We start from the raw sequence: 1,412 nt of genomic DNA on the forward strand, positions 1-1,412 counted from the left end.
AATTATCTGAAACTTGATACTCGTGTTTACAAATACTTGATATTCTTGAAAATTTATGTAAACTATTCTTATTGCTTTACACCACTTTTTTTTTTTTTTTCTGGAGAATCGGATTTCTCCAGAGTATAGGGTAATTTTTTTTTTTTTCATTTCCTGTGTTTGGAGAGAATAGTTTGATTCTATACTATTTGCAGCTATGAAAAAAGAACTAACAAAAATATTTAAAATAAAGGAACGAGAATTCGGTCCGTACAAATTACACAAATATCAACGTCTTTGTAATCTCCCTCTCCTTCCCTTCTCTTCATCTACCTCCTGTTCTCTCGTTCGTCCTCCTCCCTCATCCCTTCCCTCCCTTTTGCACCCTAATCTCTCCCCCTTTTCCTTCCTTCCACTCATCCCTTCTATCCATCTATCTCCTCTCTCCCTATTTTTCCCTTCTCCTTATCTATCTCCTGTCACCCCCCCCCCCTTTTCCCCTTTACTTCCGTCCCACTCTCACCTTAATATCTTCCTCTATTTACCTCTTTGTCTGTCCTCCTCCCTTCCCTCCGTCTACCTCTTTCTCTCTCCTTCTCCTCCCTTCCCTTCGTCTACCTCTTTCTCTCTCCTCCTCTCTTTCCTCCATGTACCTCCTTCTCCTTCATTTCTCCCTCTCTCCCCCCTTTCCCTTCCCTTCCCTCCAATTTCCACCCTAATCTCGCCCTCTTTCCTACATAAAGCTCTCCCTTTCCCCCTTTTCTCTCCCTCACTTCCCTCTCCTTCTATTCGTCTTCCTCCCTTTTCTCTCCCCTGTCCTCCTCGCTCTTTCCGTTTCCTTCCATCCCATTTCCACCCTAACCTCCCCCTCCTCCCTTTCTCTCTCATTACTTCCTCCCTTCTCTTCGTATGCCTCCTTCTCCTCTCACTCGCTCTCCTCCCCCATCCCTTCTCGCCCTTCCCATTTCCACCCCAATCTCTCCCCCTGCTCCTCCCATCCTCGCCTCTTTCTCTCTCCTTCTCCTCCCCCCCCATTCCCACCCTAATCTGGCCCTCCTTCCCTCAGGTACATAAAGCTCTCCAGTCCTCGGCTCAACAACACGACCGTCGTGGGCAGCGTCCTGGTCTACACTGCCGTCATCCTCCTCGGCCTGGACCACGCCACGCTGCCGTCGCCGCATTACTTCCCCGTCGTGTGCACGGTAAAGGGGGCCGGGGCGGGTGACGACTTTGTCCATAGAATGTCATTCTTTCTTCTTTTTCTTCTTCTCCTTCTCCTTCTTCATTCTAGAGCGTGATACCTTCCATTCTTTTTCTTCAATTTTTTTTCCTCAATGTTTACCTTCTTTCATAACCCTTTTTCCTTCTCCTTAACCTATTCATCCTCTGCCTCTTCTCCTTTACCTGTTCCCCGTTACTTTTCATTAAATACC

General features: G+C 47.0%; 1 protein-coding gene across 1 annotated transcript in view; it reads left to right on the top strand.

Moving 5' to 3' along the window:
* LOC119581906 overlaps positions 1 to 1,412 on the top strand; it is a gene marked incomplete at its 3' end in the record, with an annotated part of 85,972 nt that overhangs the window by 64,091 nt on the left and 20,469 nt on the right. The window contains 1 exon segment of the mRNA XM_037930069.1: positions 1,046 to 1,181. Coding sequence (XP_037785997.1) covers positions 1,046 to 1,181 — 136 coding nt within the window.

Source organism: Penaeus monodon, chromosome 15 (assembly GCF_015228065.2).
Source record: "Penaeus monodon isolate SGIC_2016 chromosome 15, NSTDA_Pmon_1, whole genome shotgun sequence".
Taxonomy (NCBI): Eukaryota; Metazoa; Arthropoda; class Malacostraca; order Decapoda; family Penaeidae; genus Penaeus; species Penaeus monodon.